The following is a 19338-nucleotide window of genomic DNA, read 5'->3' as shown; positions in this document are numbered from 1 at the left end:
CGGAGCAAAGCACCTTTGGCCAGAGTACAGCAGAGATGTAAAGTTCCTCTCAACATCGCTTTCTCAGCTCATCAAGGAATGAGAATAGTCAGGACTTGGCAGACCAGTGGTGCTGCTGATGGCTGTTATTAGCTACTCCGGGAAAACACACTGAGGTACCGCAATTTAGCAAGCTTTGACTTTGGTTAAGCGTGTTAGTGAGGTACCTGGAAAGTGCCCTCTTCCTCATTCAGGTGGTTTTTTTCTTTGCTTTGGAGCAACCTGCTTTAAGAGACGACAGTCCTGCAGCTGAAAACCAGACGGATTCATCGCTCTCATTGCTCTGATTCTCAGCAAGTTCATGCTGAGCTGTCGCTTGGCTTCCGACCTCATCGCCGCAGCGTAGTCAGAGGGGCTGGAGGGCTGTGTGCCGCGGCTGCAACATCTGATGCAGCGCTGACAGTGTGACACGGCTGCCTCGGTCACAGCAGCGACGTGAAAAAAATAAAATTCTGGGTAATGTGTGATCATGCTACATCATCATGCGGGAGCCCGGGGTAGACCTTGTACTCAGCAACCTGCAGAGGCAGGGAAATGATCTCTGTGTGTGTGTGCGCGCACGTACATGCCTGTGCATCGCACAGGCACAGTTCTCCCGAGAATTAGTCAAAAACACCTATTCTTTGTGAAAGCAACTGTATGCAAAAATTACACCCTTTTGGAAGCACCTCTGTCAGAGCTAGAATACAAACTGCACAAATCACGCTCCCTAGGGAGCTCTCTACAGAACAGACATGGCTGGGAGAAAGCAAACCGTCCTCTCAGTCTCCGTCATTAAGCAGTTTTGTCACATAATTCCACAGTCAGAGGCAAACATTAGGGAGCAGGGTTGGAAGTACCAATCCCATCATTTGGTTCTCTCACCCTTTGTTCCTTTGGCCACGTCACTGCTAGAATACAACACCTAAAAGAATTTGTTTTCTTAGATAAAGTTAGTAGCTCATGATTGAGCAGGCAGTCTAGGAGGTTCCTTGAGTGTATGGAAGATAACTTCCTGACACAACTGGTAGGAGAGCCTACCGGGGGAGGTGCCTCGCTAGACCTACTTTTCACAAACAAAGAAGGACTAGTGGGAGATGTGGAGGTCGGAGGCCGTCTTGGTCTTAGCGATCATGAAATGGTCAAGTTTTTAATTCTTAGCGAGGTAAGGAAGGGGGTGAGCAAAACCTCCACCTTGGACTTCTGGAGGGCGGACTTTAGCCTGTTTAGAACCCTGGTTGGGAGGGTCTCTTGGGAGATAATCCTGCGGGGCAAAGGGGTCCAGGAAGGCTGGATGCTCTTCAAGAAGGAAATCCTAAAGGCCCAGAAGCAGGCTGTTCCCATGAGGCGCAAAATTAAAGGGAGGGGAAAATGGCTGGCCTGGATGAACAAAGAGCTTTTGATAGGACTTAGGGAAAAAAGGAAGGTTTATCACCTTTGGAAGAAGGGACAGGCAATTCAGGAAGAGTACAGAGATCTTGTTAGGTTATAGAGAGAAAAAATTAGGAAGGCAAAAGCCCAGCTGGAACTCAACCTGGCCATTAATATAAAGGACAACAAAAAAAGTTTTTATAAATACGTCAACAAAAAGAGAGTCAGGGAGAATCTCCATCCCTTACTGGGTGCGGGGGGAAACATTGCGACCAAGGACGAGGAGAAGGCTGAGATACTTAATGCCACCTTTGCCTCTGTCTTCAATAGTCAGACCAGCTACCCCCAGGGTGTTCAGCCTCCTGGGCTGGAAGATAAGGATGGAGAGCAGAACAACCCCCCTGTAATCCGGGAGGAAGTAGTTAATGATTTGCTTATGCACCTGGACATGCATAAGTCCATGGGGCCAGATGGGATTCACCCAAGGGTACTCAGAGAGCTGGTGGGAGAGCTCACCAAGCCTCTCTTCATTACCTATCAACAATCCTGGTCAACAGGAGAGGTACCAGATGACTGGAGGGTGGCCAATGTGACGCTCATCTACAAGAAGGGCTGGAAGGATGATCCGGGAAGCTATAGGCCTGTCAGTCTGACCTCGGTACCAGGAAAGATCATGGACAGGATCATCTTGAGTGAGCTCTCGCTTGCCTCCACTCAGCAAGTGCAGGGCAGCCGAGGGATCAGGGCCAGCCAGCATGGTTTCGTGAAAGGGAGGTCCTGCTTAACCAACTTGATCTCTTTCTTTGACCATGTCACCCACCTTCTTGATGCGGGGAAGGCTGTGGACGTTGTCTACCTGGACTTTGGTAAGGCCTTTGACACCATCCCCCACAGCGTTCTCCGGGAGAAGCTGGCGAATCATGGCATAGACAAGTATACTCTTCACTGGGTAAAAAACTGGCTGGATGGCCATGCCCAGAGAGTTGTAATTAATGGGGTGAAATCCAGTTGGCGGCTGGTCACCAGTGGTGTCCCTCAGGGCTAAGTTTTGGGGCCAGTCTTGTTTAATATCTTTATCGATGATCTGGATAAGGGGATTGAGTGCACCGTCAGTAAGTTTGCAGATGACACCAAACTAGGTGGGAGTGTTGATCTGCTTGAGGGTCAGCAGACTCTACAGAGGGACCTGGACAGGTTGGATAAATGGGCCAAGGCCAATGAGATGAGGTTCAATAAGGCCAAGTGCCAGGTCCTGCATTTCGGTCACAACAACCCCAGGCAACGCTACAGGCTTGGGGAAGAGTGGCTGGAAAGCTGCCCAGCAGAAAAGGACCTGGGGGTGTTGGTGGACAGCCGGCTTAACATAAGCCAGCAGCGTGCCCAGGTGGCCAAGAAAGCCAATGGCATCCTGGCCTGTATCAGGAATAGTGTGGCCAGCAGGAGTAGGGAAGTGATGGTGCCTCTGTACTCGGCGCTGGTGAGGCCTCACCTCGAGTACTGTGTTCAGTTCTGGGCCCCTCACTACAGGAAGGACATTGAAGTGCTGGAGCGTGTCCAGAGGAGAGCCACCAAGCTGGTGAGGGGTCTAGAGGACAAGTCCTATGAGGAGAGGCTGAGGGAACTGGGCATGTTTAGTTTGGAGAAGAGGAGGCTGAGGGGGGACCTCATTGCCCTCTACAACTACCTGAAAGGAGGGTGTAGAGAGGTGGGTGTTGGCCTCTTCTCCCAAGTGAATAATGACAGGACCAGAGGAAATGGTCTGAAGTTGCAGCAGGGGAGGTTTAGATTAGGTATTAAGAAGAATTACTTTACTGAGAGAGTGGTCAGGCGCTGGAACAGCCTGCCCAGGGAGGTGGTGCAGTCGCCATCCTGGAGGTATTTAAGAAATGTGTAAACATGGCACTTCAGGGCATGCTCTAGTGCCCGAGACTGTTGTTTTGTGTCTGTTTGTGGGTGGGGTGTGGTTGTGGGTGTTTGTTTTGGTTTGGTTTGGTTCTGGTGTTCTGGGATTTTTTGGGTGGTGGTTTTTTTTTGGGTTTTTTTTGTTGGTTGGACTCGATGATCTCAAAGGTCCCATCCAACCAAGAATATTCTGTGATTCTGTGATTGATAAGCCCTAGGACATCCTTGCATCCTGCCTGAACAATGCAGGGTCCCAAAGCAAGGTGAAGAGAAAAGTTGTTTAGAAAGCTGTCCCCTTCTTCACCCTAAATTAATTTGCCCCCACCCCCAAGAACTTGACCCCACATCTTCAAGCTCCTGCTCCGCACCAGTCTCACCCCCATCTTGTGCTTATTGTTAGTTTTCCAAGGGCAATGACAAACCTTGTGACTGATGACTTTGCCAACAGCTGTTCCGTACAGGCGCATATTTCCAAGGAGCTGTCCTGGTTTGAGGTAAAACAGAACCAATTTTCCGTTCAGTAATTTTAGTTTTTAGCCAAGCCTCTACTAACTAACTGAACTCTCCGAAATTAACAGCACATTATGGAGGCACTGTTCGTTCTCAGTGATAAAACCTGATTATTTGTAATTTATGCCAAGGGATGGTATGCAGAGAGGCTCTTGCTTACACTTATTGCTGTAACAACCAAGGTCCGCTCACTTTGCCCTATTGGAGGGTTGGAAGTGGAAAAGCGTGGAGAGGTTGCACCTGTGGGAAGGAGGGGACAGGACAGGGGACCCAAAACTGGTCAAGGGGGTATTCCATCCCATCGGCATCACGCTCAGTATAAAGCTGAGGGATCAAAGTATCGGCTCTTTCTTTGACGGCCAGAACCTGAGGAGGACTTTGTCTCTTTTTCTGCCTTTGATCCTGATCCATGCGTTCCTGAATCCAGATCTGGAATCCAGTTCCTGTCCATCGCTGAGTCCAGGCTGGGACTTTCCCAGGGCCTGCCAATGATGTCATCCTGGGAGCTAAATACTGGTTTTATGTATATTGCATGTATTTCATTATTTACTTTTTATTTAATTATTTATTAAAGTAGTTTAGGTTTTTCCCTACAATTATGTCTCTTTCTCTCTCTCCCTCCTCTCCATGGACAGAGAGGTGGGGGAGAGCATCTGTCCTTCATTTCAGTGGCCAATCCAGCCCAAAACATGACAGGAGCTAACACTGATCAGGAAAAAGAGAAAGAAAAATAGGCAAGGCTGCAGCATTCTCTGCAAAGGAAAAGCAGTGCACCAGAACAAGCTTCTCAAGAACTGGGAATATGCCTGCTTTTCTCAGGAACCCATTTCATTCATGGTGAGTCACGTTGCCAGTACCTGGTAGGCTGCCAGGTGAGAAAGATGTGGAGGTGGAGGGATCGTAAGCGAATAATACGTGGCATTATAACTAGGCTAAAACTTGGCGCAAGCCTCCATTTGCACTGCAGTCTTACAAATCAAACTGAAAACCACTGAAAATACACTTACTACGATCAGTAATTCTCTGTCCTGGTGGGAGCCCTCCATTAGCTCAAAAGGACATGCTTGGAGGGTCCCAGCCTTCAGGAATGAAGCTCCTCTCTGGGGAGGGTGAGCTGCCAGCAGAGGCTGGTCCCTGGAGGTGGGGCTCAGGCCAGCACACCTCGCTGGCAGTCCTGGGAGCCAGCCCAAAGTCAAGACTCCCACAAACTCCAGGCAGATCATCACCTTGGGCCAGAAACCCGTCATCTGAAACCTACCTGCATTTCATAGCCCAGCAATAGCTCCGGAGGGCAAAAGCAGAGGCGTTGGAGGATAGAACATCAATGTAGGTCCCACTGAGCCATGCACTGTGTGGCAGGAGAGGGGGTGAGACTGCCAGCCGCCCAGCCAGCTGTGGTATTTATCACCAGTTCTGGGTTACGGCAAAGGCATAGGAATAGGGCTCTCCCTTCTCAAAGAGTTAGTGTGATTTCACCAGAGAAATACTGAAGAGAGAGAAGGGGAAGAATACCCACCCACAGAAAGCCATCCCACAGAAGTGAGCAGACAGGAGGGCATAGCTATGCAGAAGAAAAAAAAGCCAGGGAAGGGCAGGATGAAGCTGGGACTCGGCAGAGAAGTGCTGTAGCAAACAGCTTTCCAATCCCAGCCTGGGCAGAGCTCTCCGGCCTGCTCCAGCCCTGTGCCAGCCTCCTGGGAGGGTTTCACAAAGAGCAGAAGGGAGAGCTCAGGAGCAGAATGGGAAGAAAGCACCACTGGTGACCCTGCACCTCCCTTAACAGCCCTGTGATACTGCAGCAAACAGTGAGTAACACATTCCGGGCAGCTGCAAGAACTAGCTGTGGGATATTGCTTAAACCCGACTTTGCTTGGATTTAGGGAAGTGAGTCAGCTTACTCATGAGGCAGAGCATGGCCTCGGTGCATCTTCCTGTTCCACCATTTCAGTGGGTGTTTGGTTGATGGGTCCTGGAAAGCTCTTCATCTGTCGGCCTCACAGCCCTCCCACCTCGCACAATTTGTGCTGATGTGAACTGCAGCAGTCACTGCCCTCATGCAAAGAAAGAGTGTTCCTGATAGATTTCAACCTCACCTGAGTGAAAACAAAATTCAACCTGATATTTTCAGCAAAAACAAATACACAGCATGTTCATCAGCACCTTAGTGACAAGCAGCAAGATCTTTCGCTACCGACCACCTTAGTGAATGTGAGCTACAAACCAGTGCCTATACAAATATTAACCATCACATCTAAATACAGACGCTTCACTGTGAGTCTCCTTCCAGGGCTTACATACCCTCTTTCACCACTGCAAAAGATACCTCCACTACTTGGCCAACCTGAACTTTAAAGAGAGATTTGCAGTACAAATATCTTACAAAATGCGTTAAACCAGTTTCTGTGCTTAGCATTATCGTTTCCTTCCTTATCAATGGCAATGCAAATAGGGTTTTCTAAATAATGAGAATACACTTATATATTTTAATACACATAAAATTACTTAACTATTCTTAACTATTTTGTGCCACTGCCAGCATATTAGGGTGGAATTCACCATACCAAAAATATATGATAATACCTTAAAAAATTTCAGAGTTGTGAATAAAACTTTTGGAACAATTATCCACAAGAAGTATTCGCTGCCATAAAGCTGCAGGCACAATTCCCATTCTGACTGAAGAAGAACAAGAAGTCAGAAAAATGCTCCATCAATTTAGGGAGTCTGACCACAAACTGGATGAACTTTCCGGGAAAACACCCCTCAGAAGTGTCTGATTCCATTTACAGCTGTACAATACAAAGTAACTCTGCTTGTTTCTACAGAATAAGAAAGTAATCATCAATAATAGCCTTGCTTAAGCCCAAATGACAGTAATCTTTATTTCAGGTCTTGCTTGAGCAAGTACAGAAACACATACCCCATGCTGGGGCCAGGCACGCAGGATCTCCCTCCACTGCTCCCCCCCAATAAATAAATGATGGAAGCAGTGTGATGCTGTCGGTGCAAGTCAGTCACTTCCCCTCTGACCTGCACCTACGTCCCACTTCCAGGTGGGTCCACACCTTCCACATCACCTTTGTGTGCTTCCCAAGCAACATTCAGAGCCACAGAACATGCACTAAGAACTCCTATTTCATGCAGCTGCTGCTCACTGCTGGAGAACAATATCAGCCAGAAAAATTTTAGCTCTGGCTTCACCCCCCCAGTAGAGCTGTAGGTGCAACTGTCAGGTGCTAACCTCTACTGTACCCCAGGGGCCTGCACCATACACCGGTTGCCAGCCCTGCAGCTGGCATGGGGGTTACAGCCCATGGAATCCATGCCTGGACTGTGGCAGCCCTCACTTCGGATAAGATTGGAAGAACAGGAAACATTTCAATTTGCGATATGATTTATTTCCAAAGGCTGATTTGGTGCAGTGTTGGCAAGCGTGGCTAGGCCAACTGCATGTAGCAGTTTTCCTCCTGAGCAAGGGCTTGTACAAGTTTCATTTTTTTCTCATTCTTCCTGTTCTTTTCCCTCAATAGTTCTACTGGTCCTTTTTGAATTGCAGGTGCCAGTCTGGAACCCTCACTGTGAATGGTGTGAGAATGAGGACAGGAGTTATCCACAAAAAGAGCAGGTGACAACTTGTCCAAAACCAGACACTCCAGGGGCTCGGCAGTTTTTCCTTCTAAGTGTAGCCCAGTGCTGTGCAGTGATTCTTCTGGCAAGCTTGCTGCTGAGCCACACCGCCCGCCTACTGCATGCTTTAGCACCTCTTTATTTTCCCCTGCATTTCCAAGTTTCATCAAGTGGTTGTGCGCCTGGCAGTGAAAGTCAGTGTTCAGTCTGTTATTGCTGCTCTCCTGCGTTCCCTTACCAGTACAGTTAAAGCTGTTAGGATTTGTGCCCTTTACAGTTCCTTCTCTAATGTTAAAATCTTGACAGTTCGGCTCTAGCAAATGCAACAACTGTTCATCTCTGCTCCTATCTTCATCTTTGCTATCACTAGAGTTGATGATCCAAAGGCTGCCATCACTGGTCTGTGTGACATCCTCGCTAGAGGATGAACCTGGGGCAATGCTGTCGTCGAAACCTTGTACAGTCAAACACAGATGGTCATCTGTCCTCTGGTCAGGTTGACAGATTATGGTACCTGGAGGTGTTTCTCTCAGGTTGTTGTACAAAAGACGACTGAAAGGTTCATTCAGTGACCTAGAGAGAACCTCACTCTCATTGTCACAGTATGTACCATTACATTCAACTGCATTATCAAAAGGTTGATAACCAGATGGTGGAGGTCCAATGGGGCAAGGAATTATATTGGCTTTCTTTTGAACATTTTGGTATGTTACTTGCTTATGTATTTCCTCCTCTGGTAGGAAAGCTGAAGCACTGTCACTTGCATGTGTAGAGAAAGATGGAAAATCAGTAAGTTCTGAACAGGTGTTTTGAAAATCAAGCTCAGTGCAGGGAGATCCGTAGTTGGTATAACATGGCTGATTCCTAGGGGGTTGATAAATTTGATCTCTGCAGCTAAGTTCTGGTGTCTCTGAAAACTCTGTCAAAGGTGGTGAGGAGCACGCATTTTCAGAACACAGAGTTAGGCTACTATTAGCAATAGACTGAGACATAAGGGTATCAAAGCTCTTATACGCAGAGCTACTTGGTTCCTTGAATGCAGACACAAGAATATCAAAACTTTTGTAGGCAGAACCACAGGGCTCCACGGATGGAGAGAGAAGGGTGTCACAGCTCTTGTAGGTAGAATCACAGGGCTCCATGGATGGAGATGTAAGGGTATCACAGCTCTTGTAGGCAGAATCACAGCGCTCCATGGATGGAGAGAGAAGGGTGTCACAGCTCTTGTAGGCAGAATCACAGGACTCCATGGATGGAGATGTAAGGGTGTCAAAGCTTTTGTAGGCAGAACCACAGGGCTCCATGGATGGAGATGTAAGGGTGTCAAAGCTTTTGTAGGCAGAACCACAGGGCTCCACAGAGGGAGATATAAGGGTGTTGAAGCTCTTGTAGGCAGAACCACAGGGATCCATGGATGGAGACACAAGGGTATCAAAACTCTTGTATGCAGGGTTGCTTATTCTGTAATTTTTGGTCCCAAAGGAGGGTTTATTTGGAGATTCCTGGATCAGGACGCATGAATCATGCTGACTTTCAGAACTGCATGAAAAAAGGCTTTCATGAACCATATGTTGAAGATCACTTCCATCCAGAGAAGCAGAATTTACGCTGGCGCTCTGATAGCCAGATTCAAAGGATTCTTCTGATTGTTCTGACTTCTTGCTGGCTGTACTACAATTGTAGTCATCTTGGGAGGCTTTGGTGAAAAGTGAGACTGTATGAGAAATATCACATGGCTGCTGACTCTGGGCTGTGCTTTCTTTTGGATTTTGCTGTGATAGATTTTCTGACTGAAGTTTCTCCAAGGTTTTATTCTCACCTGTAACGAGTTCTGGGTCTTTATTGTCTTGCATGTTGTTCTCATCTGCCAGGAGCTCAAGAAACATGCTAGCTAGTGCATCGTTGTGTTCAGTGTGCTCCCTGAAAGCACCGACACTGCTCTCACAAGGCTCAAACAAGGTGATCTGGTCACTAGTCTCTTCCTGGCTCTCAGCCTCAACATCTGTTAAACATTCACAGATTTCTATAGACTCTTCAAGCAGAATTGTCTCAGGGGTTAAAACTGCACTGCTGCCTTTTGGAAACCACTCTCCAGACTTGCTGTGGCAACTGCAAGATTTCTCAACATTTCTGATGTTATCTTTTCCCTTGAAGTTTTGGCTTGACAAACTTTGAGACAGACAGTTCTTGCAACTTCTGTTTTTGGAAGTCAAAAGGAAAGGACAGTTAATGTTTATGTAGTACAAAACTATTTTATGCTGTAAAGCAGACATTTTTTTTCCCTTTATCTTACTTACATTTGGTTTTCCATATGACTCTGCTTTAAGTCATGGAAAGGGAACTTAATTTCATCAATGTAGCACATAACTGAAAACTAATAAAGATACAAATGAGATTTAGAACACACAATTTGTATTTAGTATCCCCTGCGCTAGCCAGACATGAGCACTTATTACGTATTTTACTTCTGGTGATTAGGAAAAGGTATTTTTGCATTTATTTACCTTGACATTTTTCACGACCAAATGGCTCTTTGCTGGATTTGGGATTTGATCCCACCATTCTTTCTTCACTCTGCAAAGGAAGAATTAAAATTGTTTGCTTCGACTGCATCAGCATACACTTCCCTCTCCCTCTTAGCCTACTGCATTGCAGCAACAGGAAATGCGTGCTCTGTGCATGTCCAAGTGCTGCTTTTCATTAAACTAGTGCAAAGATGTTTATAAGTTTGGTGCGTGACTGCCCTGCACAACCACAGTCACATGTTGTTCTAATCATGTTTGAAATGATGTGCAAAACAGATAGGTTCCCACTTTCACATTACCACTAAACAAAAACCTTAAAGAAATACAAATATTTAACTGTCATTACTGGAACTTCAGCAAAGACTGGGGTCCAAGACTGACAAACCCCATAACTGCAGCCTGTTTTGGATGCTATAACAAGCCCATTCTAGTAAGATCAACAGACAATATTCAGTTACCTATTCAGAAAATGACAGAGTGCAACTGATTCATGTTTATAAAACACTTGCTCATAGAGAGCAAGATAAAGGTGCTGAGGAAAAACAAACTAGATTTCTGTACTACTAGACATTCAGCTAATCAATAGCAATACTGATATCTGTGCAAACTGCTACTCTATAAAACCTGTGAATGGTACAATACATACTTGGTAAAACAGAAGTAACACATTACAGATACTGCCATGATCAGTATGCAGGATACGGGAACAGCCATCTGCAGAATGTCTTCAGCTGTTACTTGGTAATCTGTTAAATAAGCATATACATTTACATGTGTATGTGTATATAAATACAAGTACTGGCAGTACCAAGTTCATTGCTCTTCTTTTGCACCTTAGAAAATGCTCCTTTAGAGGATGTAAAATAAAGCCTCCAGCAGGTAAACAACAGCACACACACAGCTACTGGTGGTGACGGTGAGTGGCACGTCTCAAAGATCAGTGCAGGTACTGCAGCCAGTTACCGGGAGTGTTAGGAGCTGGGAGAGCCAAGGAACTGTGAGGCCATTTGTCAGCTCTCAGGGACAAACCTGTCACACAGTCCCTACAATGGCATTACCACCTCCACTGTAGTGCAGCTATGCTTCTTTTCCTCTCTGCTGCTCTTCAGAGATTTTTATAAATCCCCAGTCCTCTGATGATGGTTAAAGTATTGTTTAATTTGTAGCCTAAATATCACTTGTTCATTGCTCTTACATCAATGTTTTTCTTTAGATTAAATATTTCTTCTCCTTCCCTGGTGTCTACTTCGTGAAATATTTATAGAGAATAAACACATCCTCTTTCAGCCTTTTTTTTCCACAAGGCTGAACAATCCAACTTCCCTTGGTCTTCTCTTCATTAGTTTCCCCAGGAGTTGCCCTTTTATGCTTAGTCTCTTTGGAAGCCTTTACAGATGCATCCACAATACATTCAAAAGCATGAAGATGATGATTCCATAACTCTCCTCTGAGAGGAGAGCAGCGGGGCATATATGAAATGGTTTATAAAACTCTACCATCCTTTTATCAAGCTGCTATTTGTTACAATACTTACCATAGTGAAATTCAACTTCTTCACTCCATTCACTCCAGTAGGCTGGGTAGTCTGTATAGTTACACCTTACACTTGCAATGTAATCATAGCCTCTCCTCAAGGAGCTTGCAGTGATTTCAAAGCTTTTTGCTTGGTAGTTAATTGCTTTTACAGAAACCTGAAAAGAAAGTGAGAAAGTTCACTTTGATTTCTTTATGGGGTGATGGGTTAGTGACAGCAATTAAATAACAACAGTGTTATGTGTTTCAGCAACCTTTCACAAATGAATGACTGTATAACTAATATGCTGTGGGTGAGACTGCATTTTGTTGTCACAAGTGGGTAGTATTTGTGACATGTCACCATGCATGTTCTTCCCCTACCAGAAGCAGCCCAGTCCTAAAGTGCTGGATTGCTCAGGAAGGTGTCTGAAATGCTTCAAGTGCGCCATGGAGTCATGAACAGCCTCCAGCTTCCTGATGTCTAAGGAGCAAATGAAGTTCAGGGAACAAAAGCACTGTATTTTCAATCTCTGCCCTGTCTACTGTGAGCAGCAGACCATTTTGGGGTGGCAGTCAGAAGAGTTTCAATCCTTTAAAGCCCAGCTGAACCACCTTGGGGCACTGTGAGCTATGGCAAGTGTGTGATCAGGAACATTGTGGGACTTGCCCTTGCTGGCCCTTACACCGTTATTCATGAAATGGTTTCAAGACTTTTCAGAAGACTTTTTAAACCTGAAAGCTCCAGAGAGACAGAAAATGAAGAGACTGCATGTCTCTTACCTCTGTCGGGTGCTGCTTCCTCCAGTATTTCACTTCATAGATGACCGGCTGTCCAGAGAGCGTGGATGGAGAAGAATAGCTCTCCTCCCAGCTCAGATTGAAATTACCATTTTCAGCTTTCTGAATGGCAAGATTTTTGGGGGCCCTTGGCTTAACTGTATGTTAAAAAATACAATTAAGGAGAACATGGCAACGGGAAAGCACTGATGCAGAGAAGCAGAGAGACAAACGTTAACCAGAGACCAGAATCTCACCACAGTCAATGCATTTAGCCCTTTTCACTACGCTGCAGCACAAGGATATAGAGGCCAGAACAGAGCAAGGGCAAGGTATTCATTAATAAGCACTGAATCCTCAAGCTGGCCGAAGAAACTGCAAGTTCAACCTTTCGGTGCACTGGACTCAGCTTTCAGCCTGGAAAACTGGGACCAACCTGCTCCCTCACGACAGCATGCTGTGCCGTGGGGCAGGCACAGAACTTCTGACGCCCTGGCAGCCAGGCTGCGCTGGCTGCCTGTCTCGGAGAAACTGATGCAGGCTCCTGTTTATTCTGCTGATAAACTGCAGCGACAATCACGTGTTCTGAAAAGAACCGGCTCATGGCTGCAGATGAATGCCTGCCTCAGGCACATGAATGATTTCTCACTGTGAGTGTTCGAGGTGACAAACATATGAACAAGCACACTGTTCTAAACAAACCAGGTGTCCACAGAGAGACATAAACTGTATCTATGCTCTGTCCTGTGAAAGAGCAGAGTCATTAACTTTTTACCACTGGTTGTTATAATCCAACAGCAATTACTGTAAAAAATCTCTGCGGAGCGTGATGGTTCAACTAGCATGAGAAATCAGAGTATGACAGAGATGGGAATGGAAGAAATTTCAGTAGAGATAGCCTAGTGTCTTTCTAGAAACAGGAAGCAGCACATTCCTCTTCATCCTTGAATTCTACAGCCATAAGTAAAATGCACTGAAGGCATGCCTAAGCTCCCAAACTGCTGCTGGCTGGCAGCTGAGAGGGTACAGTGAGAAGAAGAATCACTCTGCTTGCCCCATTACTTATACTCTTTCCTGAAGAATCAGATTTCCAAGCCAAATGGATTCTGCATTTAAGACAGCGTGGCACCTTTCACCTCTGATAAGGAAAAACTGCTCCAGCGACACGAATGAGGAGTTAGACAGAATTGCAAAGCCTGGAACCAGATGTCCTGGTGACAAAGTAAACAGCTTCTTACCAACCAGGGCTGGTGTAACACTGGTATTCCACATATCAGTCCCATTGAACTGTAGAGTTAGAATATATGTGAGGGCTGCTACAAAATAACGTGGATATATTGTGCAAGTGCACCTTAAACTGTCTTTTCCATTCTCAGGGACACACACGTGATTTCTGAAAAACAGGCAGAAAATAATGTGATGTTTAGAGAGTGTGGCACACTATTTCTTGAAAAGGTGAAATCAAGCTTCCCAATGTGTAGAGCTCATCAAATCCAAGACACACAAGCTCAGTTCCTACAAAGGTCTAGCCCAAACAAATCCAAACCAAAACTGAGCTCTGCCAAACCCCCAAACAATCCAAACTCCTGCAAACACCTCTTGGATATCTGTATTGCACAAATGAAAAACTTGACAGAAAGGCTGAGGATTGATCCCAAGAGGAAAAATTAACACCTGTCGTCACACTTCAGCCTCTGAAGGAGCAGACTGACATCTTGCTAGTATAGGAACAGGTTTACTGCAGTGTACAAAGCCAGGTTATTTGGATGTCTGTGTGGAGAAATCATGTGGAGAGGAACAGGAGAGCCCAGATTCATCTTCCTTTGTAGGAGATGATGACTGCCCCTGCTGGGACAACAGTCTGTGCTTGAACACAGGGTTAAACTGTATGCACAAATAATCACCCCGGCTCCATGGGAGAGTTCCTTTCACAGAGGCTACAGACTGGTAAATCAGGTAAGATTTCTCCTGAAGGCAGTAGAATTTCACATGAAATGAAGGCTGGGTAAACCTACAAGAGCCCTACAGCTCCAACAAGTAGGACTTGATCACTCCTCTGTACTAAGAGTGCAGAGAGGTCTGCAGAAGATCACTGAACAGAGTGTGCTGTTTATTGCAGCAATCCATTTTCCTCCTGGCAAGAAGAATAATCTGGATTACATTTTGCCCCAGGCAAGAAGAATAATCTGGATTACATTTTGCCCCAGACACCCACGGTAGATGGAGGGAATCAAAACTGATAATGGCTATAGGATATATGAAGTTCCAACAATGATAACGTAAGATCTTATTAAACACTTACGTCTGAGGAAGTAATGCGTTCATGTAGTACAGCAGGAATTCTTGGGAGCAATTCGTTCGTGCAGGCACCTTCCAGTGACAGACCAGCTCTTTGTCATAGTCAGTGAAGCATGCAAACTCCTGTACATGTCCTGTAGCCATAACTAGGGAAGAGCAGCACACAGAAGTGAGAGAATCAAAAGAATAAACTGGACTAAGCAGAAACATTAACTTTTCCATCTAAGCAGAACTACCAACCTCCTATAAATTAAGCAAAAGTACTGTTATTTTTCATGTTCTGGGTAAACGGAAAGAGATGCATGTCACCAAATGTCTCCACCTTTCTGGAGACGTCTAAGTCTTGGAGAGGAAGAAGGTCTGCAGTAGTAATATTGAAATAGGCACAATTCATCCAACACAATCTTCCAAGCACAGAAAATCTGATTCTGATAGCTCTATCTAAAACACATCAACATTTAATTATAAAACAGCATCATCCTATGTGTTAAATACAAAAGGTTCCAAAGCCAAAATGCAGATAATTAACAGTCAGACCATGATCACTGCCTCCAGGCATGTACTCCTGCTTTATCCACAATCATTTTAAGCTTCCCAAATGCATGCCCTCTGCCTCCCCAGAGTGATTCCCCATTGCCTAGAAGATCTTCCTGTCACAGGGTCTCTTCTAGTGTACACCTTTTATCAATTTCACTCAGCATTTCCTGTTCTGTCTTCTACTTTTCATCGTTATGATAGTGTTTGGGGAGCTGGAGAGATTTAGTCACATTGTTCCAGGCACTGAGAGGGTACAGAAAAGCCCAAAGTCTCTGCACTCCCAATGTTCACATTTACAGTCTCTTTCACTGGCAGTATTTAAGAAAAAAAATAGAAAACATTGGTCAAAATATCTGTGTTAGAACTGGAAAGAGAAATGGAATACACAATCCTCAGTATCTCTTCCAGCCTAATTTTCCATTATGTCAATGCACTCCACATGAGTAAGACAAGGAACAGAAGAGGAGGAGCTGTGTGACAGTAAAGTCATGCTGTTATTAGAACTAACACTGTGCCAAATGTGGTACTGGAAAGTGATCATTTCTAAATTAATCAGTCAGAAACAGGTAATACTTTTATCATACCAGACAATTCTTTGGCTTCTTTGATGTTTCACTTCTCTGTTATTGGTAAATATTAAAAATCTCTCCCTTTTCATGCACAAACTAAAGGAGGATCTAAATCCTCCTCTCCTCCTCTACTTCTCAATCCCTCATAACAATTTAGAATAGCTTTGGCTGGTTTTTAGAATCCCATTGATATTTTTCTGGTAGTTTCCTAAGGGATTCTGCTAGAAGGCTTCTTGTGGGAATTATACAAGAGCCATATAAATGCATTCATTTCTCTGTAGTATGTAAATAATTTTGTTTACATGGCCCTGCACATTACTAACTCTCCATTCTTGCCATTTACATTGCAAATTCAAGATTAAGTTGCCAACACTTGATATCATGTAAGGTCTTTGTCCTCCAGCCACTGCTGCTTCACAGGCTTATTCTTTCCAACGAGTACCTCAGTTACAGATCATTCCTCCCACGCAAAAACTTTTGTTTTCAAAAAATACATAATTTCATTTTATCTTTCCTACATTTCTACTTTTCTGTAGTCCACTTGTGGTTTTTATTCTGATATAACTTCTACATACTGTGATACTGCACAGCATCTCCAAGTGTAATAAACAGATGGTCAGATGCCTTTTAGTAGGCATGAGACATTACATACAATGGGATCTACCACCAGACCCTGTGGTAATTCAATAAAAACGTGACTCAAAGAAACACTTAATTGTTTAGTACTGTCAGTGTATGGTCTTTCACCCTCATTAAAATCCACACATAACTTTCACTTGCCTTCTTAAAGGGCCTCTCACAAAGCTCGACTACCAACCAGTCCTGGATCAGTTGAGTAAACTCAGTAACCTCAGTGAGGTTCACTTACGCAAATGAGGAATTATGGCAATGTCAAGGAATCATTTAAAAATTCTATAAAAACCATAATCTAGATTGTCTTGTATATTGACTGGTTGTAAACCTAGAATTGACTGCAGCTCACTGTTCCATTAGTGTTCAAATATTTAGAAAATGTTTTGGTTTAGTTACTGAGGCTAGAGATTTACCTTGTACATAAGAACTATCACTCATATCCTTTCTGGACAGCAGCACCACATTTAGCTCCATTTTGTTCTGTGTGGTCCCTGATTCTTCAAAAAAACCTCCGAGTATCACCAGAAGAGCAGCAAGTTTAATCTTTAACTTCTACAATACTGTAACACTCACACTGCTCATTTATTTTAAAAGAACCATTATTTATCCCCTTACTGCTGTTTATATTTGATTGCAATTTGTATTTTCATTGTTAGTTTCTTTTCCCACTTTAAGATGCACTTTTAAAAGAGGTACTAGTGTTTCAAGCCCTTTAAAGATGAACATCATTATTTTTCAATGTGTTAATGATCTTACACTTTCAAGAATACTTCAAGTAAATAAAGCTGTTCCTGCTGTGTTAAGCTATGATGATTAGCAGCTTTACTTTATCTTGCCTTTCAGTGTTCTCATGTCTTTCCAGAAGTCTGGAAATTACCTTCTGTATTCTTTTCCTGTGACCTTCTCCCTTTACCATCTCTGGTAGACTGTATTTTTTTAAAACCACAGATATTTGAGAATTTCCTTTTGAAACCACATACAGTACAGGGTTTGTTTTCAGTTCATGTAGTTAAAAAAGGGAACTGAAATACTGGATTTCTTTTTTAATCCTCAACTAGAACACCATGCTTAAGAAACTTAAAACATGTAGCTAACTGGGGGAAAAGGATCTCTAAAATTAAACCTTGATTAAGATCATTTACAGAAACTATGGGATTACCTAGGTCAGATGACCCAGCCAATGTGCTCTCGCAAGCCTTGATTCTTCTCAATAATTCAAATTAAAATTCATAGTACATAAGAAAGTAGCTAATAAACCTTTTTTAGAGAAAGGCTAGTTTAAATTTTATTTTAACTATTTTGGTTTGCTTTTACAAAAAAAAAAAAGAAAACAAAAGAAAAAAAAAAAAAAAGAAAACCCCAAAACTGTGGAACTACTTAAAAACTACAGAAAGCAAAATGCAAGATTCATTTTCCAGAGAATAAAAAAGCATTGTCAGGAAACATGATTTTATATATCTAATTTGTCTTTATAATCAAATATCATAAAAGATAAAAGGAAAAGCCCATTTTCATATTCAGGCCCTGTCAGTTGAACTTCAGAATATAACCATCAGCTACCAAGCAGCATTAAGACTTCACGCAGCTCCATGTCCTGCCAGACCAAAAGAAGGGTGTCGTGAAGAACACGTAGGACATCCCACGTCTGTCACCTGCCTCTGTACAGGCACAAGTCAGAGCACGTAACGTCTGACAGCAAGTGCCTGCAAAATTTGTTCAAACCCAGTCAACTAATTTTCCAACTTAGTAACTCTGCACACTTTGCAGAACACAAATTGACAGATGCCCTTTAACAGTAGATCTACAGGCTCCATTTCATGAGCATAGCTCCCTCAAGGTCCCGCATGGCCAACAGCGGCAGTTATGAAAATAAGCAAATGAGAGAGATGCTTTCTTGGGGATTTCTTATGGGATTTCTACAGAGATGTCCCTGGGTTATTGTTCTGGGGCCCTCAGTACAAGAAAGACAAAGAACTACTGAAGAGAGTCCAGCAGAGGCTACTAAGATGATCAAGGGACTGGAGCACTTTTCTGATGAGGAAAGGCTGAGAGACCTGGGTGTGTTCAGCTTGGAGAAGAGAAGACTGAGAGCTGATCTCATCAATGCTTATCAATATATAAAGGGCGGGTGACAAGAGGATGGTGCCAGGCTCTTTTCAGTGATGCCCAGCGACAGGACAAGGGGCAATGGGCACAAACTGGAACACAGGAAATTCCATCTCAACATGAGGAAAAACTTCTTTACTTTGAGGGTGGCAGAGCCCTGGAACAGGCTGCCCAGAGAGGGTGTGGAGTCTCCTTCTCTGGAGATATTCAAAAGTCGCCTGGATGTGTTCCTGTCCGACCTGCTCTGGGTGATCCTGCTTTGGCAAGGGGTTGGACTAGATGATCTCAGAAGGTCCCTTCCACCCCCACCATTCTGGGATTGCAGCAAGGTGTCCAATAGAGATTAGATAATGGGGAAGCAGGGAGATAACTTTCCAAACCTCAGTTTCTCCTTCCTGCAAATTCCTACTTTATCTTGCCCACGGGGAAAAGGTCAATAAAAAGAAAAAAATCTAATAATTTATTCTAGTATAGGGATATTTCTGACATTTAAAGTTAGACATTTTACATTAGTCAATTAATGGTAATAGTATTCCCTACTAGTCATGGGAAAACGCTGTTGATAAAAACTTCAGTATAATATTTAAAACATTGACAAACGTACCTTCATTTGTTGTATATAAAAAGAAAAGGATCCACGAGATATGCAGTGCAGCATTTGGGAGTCTTGCCATCATTGACACTGGCCAGGTTCAGTAGGACAAGCCGTGCTGAAATTCTGCCAACAGAAAACATTATTATAAGCTGACATCAGTGTTGCAATTAAGGTAAGAGTGTAGTTCCTCCTACCACTCTGCTAGATGTTAGGATTCAGATCCCTTGCAGTGCCTGATCCCCCTAAAATCAACTCATGGAAGAATGAGAACAGTAGAAGAATAAGGATAATACGAGTAAGATAGAAGACTTTTCTGCAAAGTTTTAATTAGAGAGGATACTAGACTGACACTGGC

At 44.0% G+C, this 19338-nt stretch overlaps 1 protein-coding gene across 1 annotated transcript; it reads right to left on the bottom strand.

Annotated features, from left to right (window-relative positions):
- Positions 1-6666: 6666 nt before the first annotated feature.
- Positions 6667-19106, bottom strand: IL4R (interleukin 4 receptor). The gene is made up of 9 exons (XM_074158537.1): positions 18993-19106; positions 14548-14689; positions 13484-13638; positions 12249-12403; positions 11488-11644; positions 10600-10699; positions 9933-10002; positions 9726-9802; positions 6667-9624 (listed from the first exon to the last, which is right to left on the bottom strand). The coding sequence occupies exons 1-9, from the start codon at positions 19063-19065 to the stop codon at positions 7239-7241; spliced, it is 3315 nt and encodes a 1104-aa protein (XP_074014638.1). The 5' UTR covers positions 19066-19106; the 3' UTR covers positions 6667-7238.
- Positions 19107-19338: the final 232 nt, after the last annotated feature.

The sequence above is a fragment of the Numenius arquata genome, chromosome 14, assembly GCF_964106895.1.
Source record: "Numenius arquata chromosome 14, bNumArq3.hap1.1, whole genome shotgun sequence".
Classification (NCBI taxonomy): domain Eukaryota; kingdom Metazoa; phylum Chordata; class Aves; order Charadriiformes; family Scolopacidae; genus Numenius; species Numenius arquata.
This window is presented reverse-complemented; position numbering and strand designations above follow the sequence as displayed.

Coding starts and splice junctions, on each gene's coding strand:
- IL4R (XM_074158537.1), bottom strand. CDS start 19,065: ATGATGGCAAGACTCCCAAATGCTGCACTGCATATCTCGTGGATCCTT. Junction 10,003..10,599: donor TGTTACTTCTGTTTTACCAA/GTATGTATTGTA, acceptor CTTCCTTTGCAG/AGTGAAGAAAGAATGGTGGG. Junction 9,625..9,725: donor AGTCATATGGAAAACCAAAT/GTAAGTAAGATA, acceptor TTCCAAAAACAG/AAGTTGCAAGAACTGTCTGT.